Below are 15949 nucleotides of genomic sequence, written 5' to 3' on the forward strand. Positions count from 1 at the left end.
CGCACATAATCTTAGGTTGGATGAACATTTTGATGGGTTGAATGCGGCTCGAAGGGCCTGCTGGTCCTACTGGTCCTGCTGGTCCTACTGGTCCTGCTGGTCCTACTGGTCCTACTGGTCCTACTGGTAGGTTGCTCCTGGCTGTACATTTAGCACTCGCCCAGTTCAGCATTGGGCCCAGGTGTAAGCCATAGTATGTGGATATAGGGAGTGATGTTTCTACCCCTAGGCAGGTAAACTGGTTTGCTATGGGGAGTGGGAATATGGTGGGGCTGGTTCTGTTCTACTTGGAAGAGCAGCTTGACTGACCTTTAGCCCTGAAATGGAGCCGATACTTCAGTAATTAGTTCGGCTAAATTGCCCTCTGTCCCCGGGGTAAGTAAGGGTGTCGTCTGCATAGAACTGCGGCTTGGCAGTGGATTTTGGGATATCCAGCCGTGTATATTGGGGTGCTGTCTACAAACAGGAGGGGGGACAGGGGGCATCCCTGCCGAGTGCCTCAAGTTAGTATAATGGGGGTCGTCTGACCCAACTCTAAGGGACGCAGTGGGGGATTTGTAGGGCAAACTAACCAAGGCAGCAAATGTCCTGCCCAACCCAAACTAGCCAAGTACCTTCCATAGGTAGGGCCACTCGCCCGTGTCATAGGCCTTGGCTCTATCGAGAGCCGCAATGGCTCTTTGCCCTGAGTTTGTATGTGAGAGTGTTAGATGTAGCAGTAATCTCCTGATATTCATTGCGGCCGTTTTACCCGACAGCATGAAGCCAAGTTGGTCGTCGGGGATAACAGTACCTATGATTGGCTTGAGCCGGTTGGCCAGTCATTTGGCCAGGATTTTTACATTGGCTGTAAGTAAAGATATTGGCCTGTATGATTCTGCTAGGGTGGGATCCCTGGTGGCTTGGTACATAGATGGGGGTCACTGACCCTCCTTTAGGGCCTCATTATAGGTCTTTATAAGTAATGGCGCCAGCATGTTTATTGTATAGTTGCACCGGGAGGCCGCCGCCCCTGCTGGGGACTCAATGGCCTCTTGCACTTCTACAAGGGACATGTCCTCTTCCAGGAATGGGTTAAATAGGCCCCTGATGTACGCCATTAAAGGGGACCTGTCACCCCAAGAAATAATTCCAAATCCTTTTGAATCAGGTCAGCAGAGCAAAATAAACTTTACTTACACTATTTCAATTATTGAATTTATTTTCCCTTCAGTCTTGGAATTAGTAGTCACAGCCAACAGGCCGGCGCCATTTTGCACTGTTATTAAGGCGGAGCTTTGTATCCCCCCGAAATCTTATGTATTTGCCATCTGGGTGATGTATAGGAAGGGCTGAATGGAAAGTTAAAGTCACTGTTATGAAAAATCTGAGCTGCCAATCATATATTGCCTGCCCCGCCTCTATGCCTGTGGCAGAGAGGCGGGGCAGGCAATATATGATTGACAGCTCAGATTTTTAAATCCATTTAGAAGACGTATAGATGATTTAATTAAAAAAAAATTTGGGTCTCATGTTTAATTTCAAAGGCCTTTTATTATACAACTTTTTATGCGCCCCATAGAGTCAGGGAACCCACCGTGTGTTCATTTACTGAGATGAACTTGAATGGCGCCCTCTATAGACTGGTAATTATCTAATATTCCCAACCAATGGGGTCCAGTGACCATCGTGGCTTTTTACATTGTTACACTTACCGGCTCGGTCTCTCTCTCTCTGGCTACCGGCTCGGTCTCTCTCTCTCTGGCTACCGGCTCGGTCTCTCTCTCTCTGGCTACTGGCTCGGTCTCTCTCTCTCTGGCTACTGGCTCGGTCTCTCTCTCTCTCGCTACGGCTCGGTCTCTCTCTCTCTGGCTACCGGCTCGGTCTCTCTCTCTCTGGCTACCGGCTCGGTCTCTCTCTCTCGCTACGGCTCGGTCTCTCTCTCTGGCTACCGGCTCGGTCTCTCTCTCTCTGGCTACCGGCTCGGTCTCTCTCTCTCGCTACAGCTCGGTCTCTCTCTCTCTGGCTACCGGCTCGGTCTCTCTCTCTCTGGCTACTGGCTCGGTCTCTCTCTCTCTGGCTACCGGCTCGGTCTCTCTCTCTCTGGCTACCGGCACGGTCTCTCTCTCTCGCTACGGCTCGGTCTCTCTCTCTCTGGCTACCGGCTCGGTCTCTCTCTCTCTGGCTACTGGCTCGGTCTCTCTCTCTCTGGCTACCGGCTCGGTCTCTCTCTCTCTGGCTACCGGCACGGTCTCTCTCTCTCGCTACGGCTCGGTCTCTCTCTCTCTGGCTACCGGCTCGGTCTCTCTCTCTCTGGCTACCGGCTCGGTCTCTCTCTCTCTGGCTACCGGCTCGGTCTCTCTCTCTCGCTACGGCTCGGTCTCTCTCTCTGGCTACCGGCTCGGTCTCTCTCTCTCTGGCTACCGGCTCGGTCTCTCTCTCTCGCTACAGCTCGGTCTCTCTCTCTCTGGCTACTGGCTCGGTCTCTCTCTCTCTGGCTACCGGCTCGGTTTCTCTCTCTGGCTACCGGCTCGGTCTCTCTCTCTCTGGCTACTGGCTCGGTCTCTCTCTCTCTGGCTACCGGCTCGGTCTCTCTCTCTGGCTACTGGCTCGGTCTCTCTCTCTCTGGCTACTGGCTCGGTCTCTCTCTCTCTCTGGCTACTGGCTCGGTCTCTCTCTCTCTGGCTACTGGCTCGGTCTCTCTCTCTCTGGCTACCGGCTCGGTCTCTCTCTCTCTGGCTACCGGCTCGGTCTCTCTCTCTCTGGCTACTGGCTCGGTCTCTCTCTCTCTCGCTACGGCTCGGTCTCTCTCTCTCTGGCTACCGGCTCGGTCTCTCTCTCTCTGGCTACCGGCTCGGTCTCTCTCTCTCGCTACGGCTCGGTCTCTCTCTCTGGCTACCGGCTCGGTCTCTCTCTCTCTGGCTACCGGCTCGGTCTCTCTCTCTCGCTACAGCTCGGTCTCTCTCTCTCTGGCTACCGGCTCGGTCTCTCTCTCTCTGGCTACTGGCTCGGTCTCTCTCTCTCTGGCTACCGGCTCGGTCTCTCTCTCTCTGGCTACCGGCACGGTCTCTCTCTCTCGCTACGGCTCGGTCTCTCTCTCTCTGGCTACCGGCTCGGTCTCTCTCTCTCTGGCTACCGGCTCGGTCTCTCTCTCTCTGGCTACCGGCTCGGTCTCTCTCTCTCGCTACGGCTCGGTCTCTCTCTCTGGCTACCGGCTCGGTCTCTCTCTCTCTGGCTACCGGCTCGGTCTCTCTCTCTCGCTACAGCTCGGTCTCTCTCTCTCTGGCTACCGGCTCGGTCTCTCTCTCTCTGGCTACCGGCTCGGTCTCTCTCTCTGGCTACCGGCTCGGTCTCTCTCTCTCTGGCTACTGGCTCGGTCTCTCTCTCTCTGGCTACCGGCTCGGTCTCTCTCTCTCTGGCTACCGGCTCGGTCTCTCTCTCTGGCTACCGGCTCGGTCTCTCTCTCTCTGGCTACCGGCTCGGTCTCTCTCTCTCTGGCTACCGGCTCGGTCTCTCTCTCTGGCTACTGGCTCGGTCTCTCTCTCTCTGGCTACTGGCTCGGTCTCTCTCTCTCTCTGGCTACTGGCTCGGTCTCTCTCTCTCTGGCTACTGGCTCGGTCTCTCTCTCTCTGGCTACCGGCTCGGTCTCTCTCTCTCTGGCTACCGGCTCGGTCTCTCTCTCTCTGGCTACCGGGCTCGGTCTCTCTCTCTCTGGCTACCGGCTCGGTCTCTCTCTCTCTGGCTACTGGCTCGGTCTCTCTCTCTTGCTACCGGCTCGGTCTCTCTTTCTCGCTACGGCTCGGTCTCTCTCTCTTGCTACCGGCTCGGTCTCTCTCTCTGGCTACTGGCTCGGTCTCTCTCTGGCTACTGGCTCGGTCTCTCTCTCTCTGGCTACTGGCTCGGTCTCTCTCTCTCTGGCTACTGGCTCGGTCTCTCTCTCTCTGGCTACCGGCTCGGTCTCTCTCTCTCTGGCTACCGGCTCGGTCTCTCTCTCTCTGGCTACCGGCTCGGTCTCTCTCTCTCTGGCTACTGGCTCGGTCTCTCTCTCTTGCTACCGGCTCGGTCTCTCTCTCTGGCTACCGGCTCGGTCTCTCTCTCTCGCTACGGCTCGGTCTGTCTCTCTTGCTACCGGCTCGGTCTCTCTCTCTCGCTACGGCTCGGTCTCTCTCTCTTGCTACCGGCTCGGTCTCTCTCTCTCTGGCTACCGGCTCGGTCTCTCTCTCTCTGGCTACTGGCTCGGTCTCTCTCTCTGGCTACCGGCTCGGTCTCTCTCTCTCTGGCTACCGGCTCGGTCTCTCTCGCGCACTACCGGCTCGGTCTCTCTCTCTCTGGCTACCGGCTTGGTCTCTCTCTGGCTACCAGCTCGGTCTCTCTCTCGCTACCGGCTCGGTCTCTCTCTGGCTACCGGCTCGGTCTCTCTCTCGCTCCCGGCTCGGTCTCTCTCTCGCTCCCGGCTCGGTCTCTCTCTCGCTCCCGGCTCGGTCTCTCTCTCGCTACCGGGAACTCAGTCCCACACTCCCCTCCTGGGGGAAATACCCTTTCCCAGTTCAGTCCTGGTCCTACACTCACTGCTCACTGGGTCTCTCTGTCTCAAGTCTGGCAAACCAACAGGGGTCCCTTTATAAGCTGCTGGCCCCCCCCCCCGATGTTTGGATCCAAACCCAGGAACGCCCCCTCTCTCCCAACAGTGCACTGGGGCAGCCAGCCAATCCGGTTCCTCCCCAGTCTGTAGCCGGGCAGTATGGTGTCACAGACTGAGAAACAGGGTATTAATCAGTTACACAGCTGAGCTGATAAAGGGAATGGGCTCAGTTATGGGGAAAGGCTGGCCCAGTTGGGATTGGTTACACTGGGGGGGGGCAGTTAAGGGGGGGTCACTATATATAAATATATAAGGGGGGGCAGTAATGAAATAGAGAAAGTACAGGGAAGAGCGACTAAGCTGATAAAGGGAATGGGCTCAGTTATGGGGAAAGGCTGGCCCAGTTGGGATTGGTTACACTGGGGGGGGGGCAGTTAAGGGGGGGTCACTATATATAAATATATAAGGGGGGCAGTAATGAAATAGAGAAAGTACAGGGAAGAGCGACTAAGCTGATAAAGGGAATGGGCTCAGTTATGGGGAAAGGCTGGCCCAGTTGGGATTGGTTACACTGGGGGGGGGGGGCAGTTAAGGGGGGGTCACTATATATAAATATATAAGGGGGGGGGCAGTAATGAAATAGAGAAAGTACAGGGAAGAGCGACTAAGCTGATAAAGGGAATGGGCTCAGTTATGGGGAAAGGCTGGCCCAGTTGGGATTGGTTACACTGGGGGGGGGGGCAGTTAAGGGGGGGTCACTATATATAAATATATAAGGGGGGGCAGTAATGAAATAGAGAAAGTACAGGGAAGAGCGACTAAGCTGATAAAGGGAATGGGCTCAGTTATGGGGAAAGGCTGGCCCAGTTGGGATTGGTTACACTGGGGGGGGGGGCAGTTAAGGGGGGGTCACTATATATAAATATATAAGGGGGGGGGCAGTAATGAAATAGAGAAAGTACAGGGAAGAGCGACTAAGCTGATAAAGGGAATGGGCTCAGTTATGGGGAAAGGCTGGCCCAGTTGGGATTGGTTACACTGGGGGGGGGGGGCAGTTAAGGGGGGGTCACTATATATAAATATATAAGGGGGGGGGGCAGTAATGAAATAGAGAAAGTACAGGGAAGAGCGACTAAGCTGATAAAGGGAATGGGCTCAGTTATGGGGAAAGGCTGGCCCAGTTGGGATTGGTTACACTGGGGAAGGGGCAGTTAAGGGGGGGTCACTATATATAAATATATAAGGGGGGGGCAGTAATGAAATAGAGAAAGTACAGGGAAGAGCGACTAAGCTGATAAAGGAATGGGCTCAGTAATGGGGAAAGGCTGGCCCAGTTGGGATTGGTTACACTGGGGGGGGGGGGCAGTTAAGGGGGGGGTCACTATATATAAATATATAAGGGGGGGCAGTAATGAAATAGAGAAAGTACAGGGAAGAGCGACTAAGCTGATAAAGGGAATGGGCTCAGTTATGGGGAAAGGCTGGCCCAGTTGGGATTGGTTACACTGGGGGGGGGGCAGTTAAGGGGGGGTCACTATATATAAATATATAAGGGGGGACAGTAATGAAATAGAGAAAGTACAGGGAAGAGCGACTAAGCTGATAAAGGGAATGGGCTCAGTTATGGGGAAAGGCTGGCCCAGTTGGGATTGGTTACACTGGGGGGGGGGCAGTTAAGGGGGGGGTCACTATATATAAATATATAAGGGGGGGGCAGTAATGAAATAGAGAAAGTACAGGGAAGAGCGACTAAGCTGATAAAGGGAATGGGCTCAGTTATGGGGAAAGGCTGGCCCAGTTGGGATTGGTTACACTGGGGAAGGGGCAGTTAAGGGGGGGTCACTATATATAAATATATAAGGGGGGGGCAGTAATGAAATAGAGAAAGTACAGGGAAGAGCGACTAAGCTGATAAAGGGAATGGGCTCAGTTATGGGGAAAGGCTGGCCCAGTTGGGATTGGTTACACTGGGGGGGGGGGGCAGTTAAGGGGGGGTCACTATATATAAATATATAAGGGGGGGGCAGTAATGAAATAGAGAAAGTACAGGGAAGAGCGACTAAGCTGATAAAGGGAATGGGCCTCAGTTATGGGGAAAGGCTGGCCCAGTTGGGATTGGTTACACTGGGGGGGGGGGGCAGTTAAGGGGGGGTCACTATATATAAATATATAAGGGGGGGCAGTAATGAAATAGAGAAAGTACAGAGAAGAGCGATTATAATTATAGGGTTGAATTAGTAAATTAATAACCACCCTACTGACTCACAGTGAGGGGTGCCAGCATCGGGTAGGGTGCCCCAGGGGGCAATAGGGCAATAACAATTTCTGTACATAGAGAGTAATGTGGCCTCTGAGGATCAATACTGGGCTATTAGAAGTCACTTACGAGCATTATGAGGTGCAAGCTCACTGGCCAAGTGCTTTATACAGGTCAGGTTCTAATATCCTTATATTATGCAGTTGGAGGCACAGTGGTGCAGTTGTCAGTGTTGCTGGGGCCCAAGGCGTTTGTATGGTCTCCCCGTGTCTCTGTGGGTTCCTCCTACACCCCAAAACCATATCGGCAGGTTAATTGGCTCCTGGCAAAACTGGCCCTAGTGTGTGTGAATGTGATTGGGCGCTGGGGCTGTGACCATTCCCTGTAGGCTGTGATCATGTGACCAACTTGGTTATACGCCCCCGGCTGTTCCTGTCAGGCCGCAGCAGTACAATATAGCACTTGGGCAGAAATATACAGGCCAGAAGCCCCGCGCTGGAGGCCAAGATGGCGAATATCTGTACGGATACAGTGTACTTGCCCTTGGTGCTCAGATGGGCCGGGATGAAGGAGACCCACACGCTGCAGAAGACCAACATGCTGAAGGTGATGAGTTTGGCCTCATTGTAGCTCCCGGGCAGGTTCCGTGCCAGGAAAGCAGCAAAGAAACTGACCATTGCCAGGAAGCCCATGAAGCCCAAAGTGACATAAAAGAAAAGGCTTTGGCCCTCGTGACATTCACGTATCAGTTTGTGCTTCTCAATCTCTGCGTTCACTTGTGGGAAAGGCGGAGAGAGGAGAAGCCACGCCCCACAAATGCCAACCTGCGCCGTGGTGCAAAGTGCCACCACTGTACGAGGGATCTTTGGTCCCAACCATTTCCTCAGGGGACTGTGCATTTTGGTGGCTTTGAAGGCCACAATCACCATGATGGTCTTAGCCAGGACGGATGAGATGCTGATAGAGAAGACCACCATGAACAGGGTCTGGCGCAGGGGGCAAGTCATTGGGGAAGGGGATCCGATGAAGATGAGGCAGCAGAGGAAGCAAAGGGTGAGGGACACCAGGAGGATGAAACTCAGCTCCCTGTTTGTGGCCCTGATTATTGGGGTTCCCCGGTATTTCATGAAGATAAAGAGGATGGCCAGAGTTATGAGGAAGAAGATGATGACTGTGATGGCGAGGAAGATTCCCAATGGCTCCTGATATGAGAGGAATTCTATCACTTTGGGCACACACATGTTCTGCTCCTCATTGGGCCACTCGTCCCGGGGGCATGTAAAGCATTCGGCCGCGTCTGCAAAGAGAGAGCCCTGTTATTCCTCAACTAAATGTCATCTGAGCTTCACATGTTGATAGAAATATATAGCGGGGCCCTTGTTGAGCCCCCCAATGGCGCCCCCATGAGTAATCCCCCCACAGACACACAAATAGGCTTGAGGCCTGGCTGGTTGCTCAAGTCATTGTCAGTAGGAGAAACCATTGGAAGAACCCATATGATTAGTATCTCCTAGGGACTCCATCATGGTGGCACTTGTGTTGGGCTGAATGGGTCGGTGTAGGACTAAGTGATCCCACCAGAATGGCTCCCACTGATCTGCATGGAGCTGATGGCACTAGGGATTGGTGCAGACTGGGGTTGTAGTTGGTTCCAATGTGTTTGTGCCATGAGTAGTGATACCCTCACCCCTTGTAACTCTAAGGCTATGCAACTCACTCTACTCTTCCTCCTGAATAACCCGGCAGTTTTGGGGTGAAACAAACCTGTAGTGTTGGTTATGTCCCCCAGGGGGCACGGGATGCAGTCATAGCAACAGATGGGCTGCCCTCTCCGGGGGGCTTTCCAGGAACCTGGGCGGCAGTTGGTGCTGCACATGGATGGGGGCACCTGGTGGGAAACATGGGATCAGAACCAGAAACTCACACACATGGGCCCCGCAGTGTATAGAGCCCAGGGGGACATGGCTGGGTGCGCATTTAGGGGGGCCCTAAAGAAGATTGTGCTGGGGGCCCTACAAGCCCCTTTGTATAATCTGAATAGTATTTAATATTTTATTGGTGAATTCCCTCAACCCAACAATCACTTTCCCAGGCACAAATGGGGCAGTTGGTTGGAGATGTTCTTGGGGGGTAGTAAGGCTGGGAGATGCCCCAATGAGTATTCGGGGGGTCACAATGATTGGATAATTGCCCCTATGGCGTCTCTGCCCCACTGCCCCACATTCCCTAACTCCCCAGGAAACAACGGATCTTCTCTATTAATATACAGAACCTGAACCCAATGAGCAGCCAGTCAGACTGGGCCCTGGCAGTACCCACCTGGCTAAATCTCTCGTTCCACCGTATGGAGCTGATATCAAGGAGGATGGAGTCGCCGGCTTCGGGGTCAAACCTCCCCACTTTTACCAGATTAAAACTGCCATTGAGAATCTGCACATTGACAATTTCATAGGCCGCTGGGATATCTCCGTCAGCATTAAATGCTATTGGCTCCCCTGTGTTGGGGCGGAAAGGGGTTCTCTTCACGTAGTTGAGGACCTGATGGGAAAGTTGAACAGTTATTGGGGGGAAGAAGCTGTTTGGATTGGGTGGGGCCTCCTCCATGCATGGGTGTGAATGGGGGACTTGAGAAAGAAGGAGACCTCCGGCCTCAAATGTATCTGGGCACCCGCGGGCACCTTTGGGCAAAGAGTCATTTATAAGCTTTTTCCACCCGGCCCGGTGTAACGGAATTGCCTTTTTAGCACAATAAATTAATTGCAATTAGCAGAGTTTGCATGGGATCTCGGCGGTAGAGTTTCCGTAATACCCGGAGACACATGGTGGGGCACAGTGAATAGGGAACTACAGGGGCAATTATAGTTCCCCAGGAGGGGCTATTCTCTGCTACAGAAGGCCACTATTTACACAAATAAGGGCAGGATATGTTCTCTATTTAGATTCCCATTTACCTGCCATGGTTGTGTGTCCCTGGCATCGCCACACGTGCCATAGTGAGACTTCTCCGTGGGAGCCTGGCACAGGAGCAGTGAGTGCAGAGCCTGGGCATAGGCAAATACCGCCAGGTAGGCATGATACGTGTAACTGAGGTCCTTCATCTCGAATAACGAAGGGACCAACCCTCCGAGGTCTTCCTCCCCCGTGCAAAGTGGCAGGAACACTGCTGGGTCCGTCTTGTTCCCTTGGATCTCCCCACCCGGCCACCGGCAGCTGAAAGCTTTCTCCCACAGCGCCCGTATCAAGGGGTATTTATTGTATCTGGATGGGTGAAGGGAACCCAGGAATTCCTCAAAGCCTGGCATGGCGCCTGTGCTAGGAATCAGTCCAATTGTCCCATTTAGGACTTTCCATGACTTTCTGGAGAAGACACCAGGTGTAAGTCCAAAAGAAGCTGAAGAAATGAAGACTTTGTGTGTCACCTCCTCATCATACAGAGAATCCAGTAGAACCTTCACATGGACCTCAGGGCTGTGAAGAACAATCACATTGACCGAGCTCTTCCTAATAATGTCCACCACCCTTTGTATCTGGGCCATGGAGTAGCTCAAGTGGATCTTCTCCAGAAATGCCACGCAGCTGCCAGCCTTCTCTATGCCAGCTTGAATAACCTGCCCCCCTTGTTCCCCTGCATCATTGTCCACCACCAGCATCCCTACATAAGTCCAGCCAAAGAGGCCAACGAGGCGGGTGAGAGCCGTGTTCTGGAACATATTACTGGGCACAGTACGAAGGAAAGAGGGGAAGTTGATCTTGTTGCTCAGTGCCGATAGGGTGGATCCGTGGCTGATCTGTAAGTGAGACATTATTAGTAGTAGTAACTGTACTGCCCTAACAAAGCCTATAAAGAAATTCCAGTCTCCACCAGTGAATATGACCCATTTAATAGAGGACAATACCCAGAATCTGATGCCATTATAGGGGCTCATTCTCGGCTTGTGTTTTCCCCCCGAATCAGCCCTGTGTGGCATCAGCCCAATACAGAACTTGCCGTACAACACTTGCAATGACACTGGCACTGTACCTGTGGGACATGTAGGACCCCTAGTACCCTGGCGATGGGCAGAGAGAGGGCAGAGACCAGATCTCCCACAATCCCAACAACATGAGAGTGTTCATGGCAGTCATATCCAGGAGCCGGATTTCTCTTGCCCGACATGGCAGTTAGAGCGCCACCTATTGCCCGGAGCTCAGACATACAAGAGTCAAACAGCCTGAAGCCCAAGGTGATGTTGGGTAGGAGATCAGGAGAACGATTAACTTCATCAATAGCAAATATCAGGCCCAGAACATCCCGGTAATATCGAGTCTGGAAGCTGAAAGACACAAATAAACTGATAAAGAACCTCTGATAAATATCTAGTAAATCCGAGTCTGGGCTGAGGGAACCTACAGGGGCCAATCACGCTGGTACCTCCATCCACTCGGCACCAACACATGAAGCTGCTTGTCCAACAGTCTCAGGACCGTCTCTATGGGATTCCCAAGGAATGTGTGGGGCTCACTGATATGATCCAGGAATAAGGCAGTGAATACGGGGGGTAACAGTGTGGGGCACCCGAGGGTCCCTCCACTCAATGTCAATAAATCAGGCAACTGAGATATAAGGAATAACTTGGCCATGGGAAGAGCAAATAGTTCAGTTTGTGTTTATCTCTGTAAGTCCAGCACCTTTGTATTGAACATAAGGGCTTGGGGGGGGGCTATAATCATTCTATGTGTTGGGGTGTCTCACAGATAGAGCTGATACTGTGGGCAATTCATTGGTCGGCACTAAGTACCTCCCCCAATCAGATCCCATGTAGTTCTACCCCCTGACACACCACTTACTCCTTGCATGAAGCCGGCTGGGGCATCTCCTGGAAAGTGGGCCGTGGGAATACAAAGCCAGAGTGGATGACAAACACCCCCCCAATAAGAACATCCCCGGGTTGGGAGAATGAGTCCATGTCCCAGCTTTGGAGGCTGCAGGCCGGGCCGGGGTGTCCCTCCCCCAGGGAGCAGAGGAGCAGGAGGGCCTGCAGGAATCTTCTCATAGAGGCTTCTGGGTGATGCCCCCTCAGTGCAGGAACCTTGTGGGGCTCGGCCAATGGGACAATAATGAATATTTATTCCTACAGGGAAAAAACATCATCAAAGAATGTGGGAATAAGAACCCCAACCTGAACTGTGAGCCACATGGCACCCCCCATACAACATGCACCCCCATACAACATGCACCCCCGTACAACATGCACCCCCGTACAACATGCACCCCCGTACAACATGCACCCCCGTACAACATGCACCCCCGTACAACATGCACCCCCCATACAACATGGCACCCCCATACAACATGGCACCCCCGTACAACATGGCACCCCCGTACAACATGCACCCCCCGTACAACATGCACCCCCATACAACATGCACCCCCCATACAACATGCACCCCCATACAACATGGCACCCCCCATACAACATGCACCCCCATACAACATGGCACCCCCCATACAACATGCACCCCATACAACATGCACCCCCGTACAACATGGCACCCCCGTACAACATGGCACCCCCATACAACAAGGCACCCCCCATACAACATGCACCCCCATACAACATGCGCCCCCGTACAACATGCACCCCCATACAACATGGCACCCCCATACAACATGGCACCCCCGTACAACATGGCACCCCCGTACAACATGGCACCCCCCATACAACATGGCACCCCCGTACAACATGGCACCCCCATACAACATGGCACCCCCCATACAACATGGCACCCCCATACAACATGCACCCCCATACAACATGGCACCCCCGTACAACATGGCACCCCCATACAACATGGCACCCCCCATACAACATGCACCCCCATACAACATGGCACCCCCCATACAACATGCACCCCCATACAACATGCACCCCCGTACAACATGGCACCCCCGTACAACATGGCACCCCCATACAACAAGGCACCCCCCATACAACATGCACCCCCATACAACATGCGCCCCCGTACAACATGCACCCCCGTACAACATGGCACCCCCATACAACATGGCACCCCCGTACAACATGGCACCCCCCGTACAACATGGCACCCCCCATACAACATGGCCACCCCCGTACAACATGGCACCCCCATACAACATGGCACCCCCCATACAACATGGCACCCCCATACAACATGGCACCAGCATTTTGAAGATTAAAGACACAAATTTGAATCTTTTTGGAAGTTTATGTAGAATTAAAGGAAACCGTTCCTACCTTGAGAATTCAGGGCCTTGATTCTCTGTCACTTTCCCATATACTGTATATGCCTATAGTTATATATATGGGTTAGTTACCCTTTAGCTGACACCATGTGACTGTGCCAGGGTCCCTATTGGGCTGTACGTGTGGCCCTTATACGCCCAGTGCCCGGCTATGGGTGCAGGATACGGGCTGTGAAGGTGAATAAGGGGCCCCATCCAGGCGCGGGTCCCGTACAACTGTACTTAGTGGGGGGGTTTCTCTGCTCAGTTTCAGAACCCCCACATTCCATCTGAGTTTCAGCTTCTCCAGCTCTGGGCTCTTTCCCGGTATCGATGTGTTGGTTCTTATGGGCCAGCGGGGAACCTTCAGCCTCGGCCCTTGTAGGGAAGGGATCTCGGCCCAAACTGTAATTAAGGCCAAACACAGAAGCCCAAGGAGCAGAGAGGAGCCAGGAACCTCCGCGTGCTGTTCTGCCCCCACATGGTGCAGCTAAGGATATATATACTGTATATACGTCTGTGTGTCTGGGGAACCATTAGGCACCACTGGGATTAGGGGAGATGGTTTCCCTCCCTTGGTTGGTGCCCAGGGGCCCAATAACAGCACTAAGGGTAATTATAGGCTTGGCCTCCCCTAATCACAGGGTCACCCCCCCCCAGGTCCCAGCAAATAAGGATAATTAAAGGGCAATGGTAGAATCTCCATGATTGGTGACTGGGAGGTGCTGAGCTCAGAGATCCAACTAATAACTTTCTGCCACTGGAAATTATCTGTCGCCCAGGGACCCAGTATCTCCGGCTCCCACTATATCTTATTCCCCCCACTGGCGTCTTATGTACAATGTGCCCCCTACGTAACAAGGTCATGTGCCCCCCCCCCAATGTGTGGCGATACATGGGCATGGGATGGGCAACTAAACTGATACAGGGAATGGGCTCAGTAATGAGGGGGGCTTTGTTTCCTTTGGTGTTGGATCCTTGGGGTGCACTGGTACCAGTTTGTATCTCAGTGTGTTGCTAGGTGTGAAAAACACGGGGATGTGGTGAAAATTCAACACTCCGACGATCCTGCTACATATGGGGGTGACTATATGGCACCGACTCTGTGTCTCAGGACAGTTATTCTTTTTGGGGTTCCTGTTGGGCTCAGTTGCTGTTGTTTTGACAAAGGCCCAGTATGGGGGGCCACAAGCTTTCAGTGCTCCCCTGAGATGTTTGTGCTCCTTGTCCTTGGACTCGGTGCCGAGTTCTAATGACCCCCAGTTTGGGTTCCAGCGGATGGTGGGAATTGACCAACAGATATTGATCTGTATGAGTGGGTTCCCCGTATACTTCTGTTTCCAAGTTACCCCCCTCTTGGATGGATATCAAACAGTCCAAAAGGGCAAGTTTGTTCCCATGGAAATCCTCCCTCATGAACTTATTGTTATTGCCCCCCAAGGTAATTGTGTTCTGAAAAGGAGCCACTTCATTGGCTCTGATTTTAACCCATGTCATCTACATACCTGAACCAGTGACTCGGGGTAGTTCCATTGAATGTGAGTAGGGCCTTTCCCCTTCCCCTATATACAAGTTGGCTACAATGGGCGAAACTGGTGAACCCATCGAACAGCCATGTTTGTGCCTGGAAAATTGGTTCTTGTATTTAAAGTATGTGGGGTTGAGGCACAAATCTTGCAACTCTCACAAGTAACAGCTGATTGGATGAGTTGCATGATACTTGGGTAATCCTCTCAAAGTAACCCCCCAGCAGTCTCACCTCTGTGAGTTCCAGGTGTCACCTCTCTGAGGAGTTACACAGTGCCATTGGGATTGGATTAGTGGAATAGTTACACAGTGCCATTGGGATTGGATTAGTGGAATAGTTACACAGTGCCATTGGGATTGGATTAGTGGAAGAGTTACACAGTGCCATTGGGATTGGATTAGTGGAAGAGTTACACAGTGCCATTGGGATTGGATGAGTGGAAGAGTTACACAGTGCCATTGGGAATTGGATTAGTGGAAGAGTTACACAGTGCCATTGGAGGATTAGTGGATGAGTTACACAGTGTCATTGGGATTGGATTAGTGGAAGAGTTACACAGTGCCATTGGGATTGGATTAGTGGGAGAGTTACACAGTGCCATTGTATGGATTATTAGTGGAACGAGTTACACAGTGGATTGGGATTGGATTAGTGGAAGAGTTACACAGTGCCATTGGGATTTGGATTAGTGGAAGAGTTACACAGTGCCATTGGGATTGGATTAGTGGAAGAGTTACACAGTGCCATTGGGATTGGATTTAGTGGAAGAGTTACACAGTGCCATTGGGATTGGATTAGTGGAAGAGTTACATAGTGCCATTGGGATTGGATTAGTGGAAGAGTTACACAGTGCCATTGGGATTGGATTAGTGGAAGAGTTACATAGTGCCATTGGGATTGGATTAGTGGAAGAGTTACACAGTGCCATTGTATTGGATTAGTGGAAGAGTTACAAAGTGCCATTGGGATTGGATTAGTGGAGAGTACACAGTGCATTGGGATTGATAGTGGAAGAGTTACACAGTGCCATTGGGATTGGATTAGTGGGAGAGTTACACAGTGCCATTGTGATTGGATTAGTGGAAGAGTTACAAAGTGCCACTGTGATTGGATTAGTGGAGAGTTACACAGTGCCATTTGGGATTGGATTAGTGGAAGAGTTACACAGTGCCATTGGATTGGATTAGGAAGGAGTTACACAGTGCCATTGGGATTGGATGAGTGGAAGAGTTACACAGTGCCATTGGGATTGGATTAGTGGAAGAGTTTACAAGTGCCACTGTGATTGGATTAGTGGGAGAGTACACAGTGCCATTGGGATGATTAGTGGAAAAGATGTTACACAGTCATTATCCTCTC

General features: G+C 52.3%; 1 protein-coding gene across 1 annotated transcript; it reads right to left on the reverse strand.

Moving 5' to 3' along the window:
- Positions 1–7213: 7213 nt before the first annotated feature.
- Positions 7214–11851, reverse strand: LOC116411052 (extracellular calcium-sensing receptor-like). The gene is made up of 6 exons (XM_031902829.1): positions 11646–11851; positions 10867–11131; positions 9770–10606; positions 9138–9356; positions 8583–8706; positions 7214–8115 (listed from the first exon to the last, which is right to left on the reverse strand). Exons 1-6 carry the CDS (start codon positions 11849–11851, stop codon positions 7214–7216), a joined length of 2553 nt encoding a protein of 850 aa, XP_031758689.1.
- Positions 11852–15949: the final 4098 nt, after the last annotated feature.

The sequence above is a fragment of the Xenopus tropicalis genome, chromosome 5 (assembly GCF_000004195.4).
Source record: "Xenopus tropicalis strain Nigerian chromosome 5, UCB_Xtro_10.0, whole genome shotgun sequence".
NCBI classification, from domain to species: Eukaryota; Metazoa; Chordata; class Amphibia; order Anura; family Pipidae; genus Xenopus; species Xenopus tropicalis.